The sequence below is a fragment of the Ciona intestinalis genome, chromosome 4 (assembly GCF_000224145.3).
Source record: "Ciona intestinalis chromosome 4, KH, whole genome shotgun sequence".
Lineage (NCBI taxonomy): Eukaryota > Metazoa > Chordata > Ascidiacea > Phlebobranchia > Cionidae > Ciona > Ciona intestinalis.
Genome location: NC_020169.2, coordinates 4,725,316 through 4,725,708, shown reverse-complemented (window position 1 = coordinate 4,725,708; position 393 = coordinate 4,725,316). Strand labels below are relative to the sequence as shown.

The 393-nt window shown below is 29.0% G+C and overlaps 1 protein-coding gene across 1 annotated transcript in view; it reads right to left on the bottom strand.

Annotated features, from left to right (window-relative positions):
- LOC108949422 (zinc finger protein 552-like) overlaps positions 1-101 on the bottom strand; it is a 1,952-nt gene extending 1,851 nt beyond the window's left edge. Inside the window, exon 1 of the mRNA XM_026834092.1 lies at positions 17-101. Within this exon, the coding sequence (XP_026689893.1) occupies positions 17-101 (85 nt within the window). The remainder of the gene's footprint in view (positions 1-16) is intronic.
- Positions 102-393: the final 292 nt, after the last annotated feature.

The window sequence follows — 393 nt, the reverse complement described above, 5'->3', positions numbered from 1 at the left end:
TGAGGCATAGAAGCACATGCTTGATAGTAAAACCAATCAGTTATTAAAACTGCCGGTATTACAGCATCCATTGTGTGTTTAAACTCATTGTTCAAATACATTGTTGTTGATTGTTGGTGATGTAATTGTAGCTATGTGTACGTGGCTTGTATGCACAATGATGACGAAACCATGATATTTAATGCATTTAATTCAGACAAAAATGTTGCCTTGCAAGTACAATATGGGCCACTTTTTTCAATAATGTACAGTAGAAAAGTTATAAAATTTTGAAAAAAATATTATATTTCTGTTATGCCAAAGAGAAATACATGGTGTATTTAACAATTTAAAACGATCCAAATTGTATCATGACCTATAAATTACAAATATTATAAAACTATGTATAAAAAA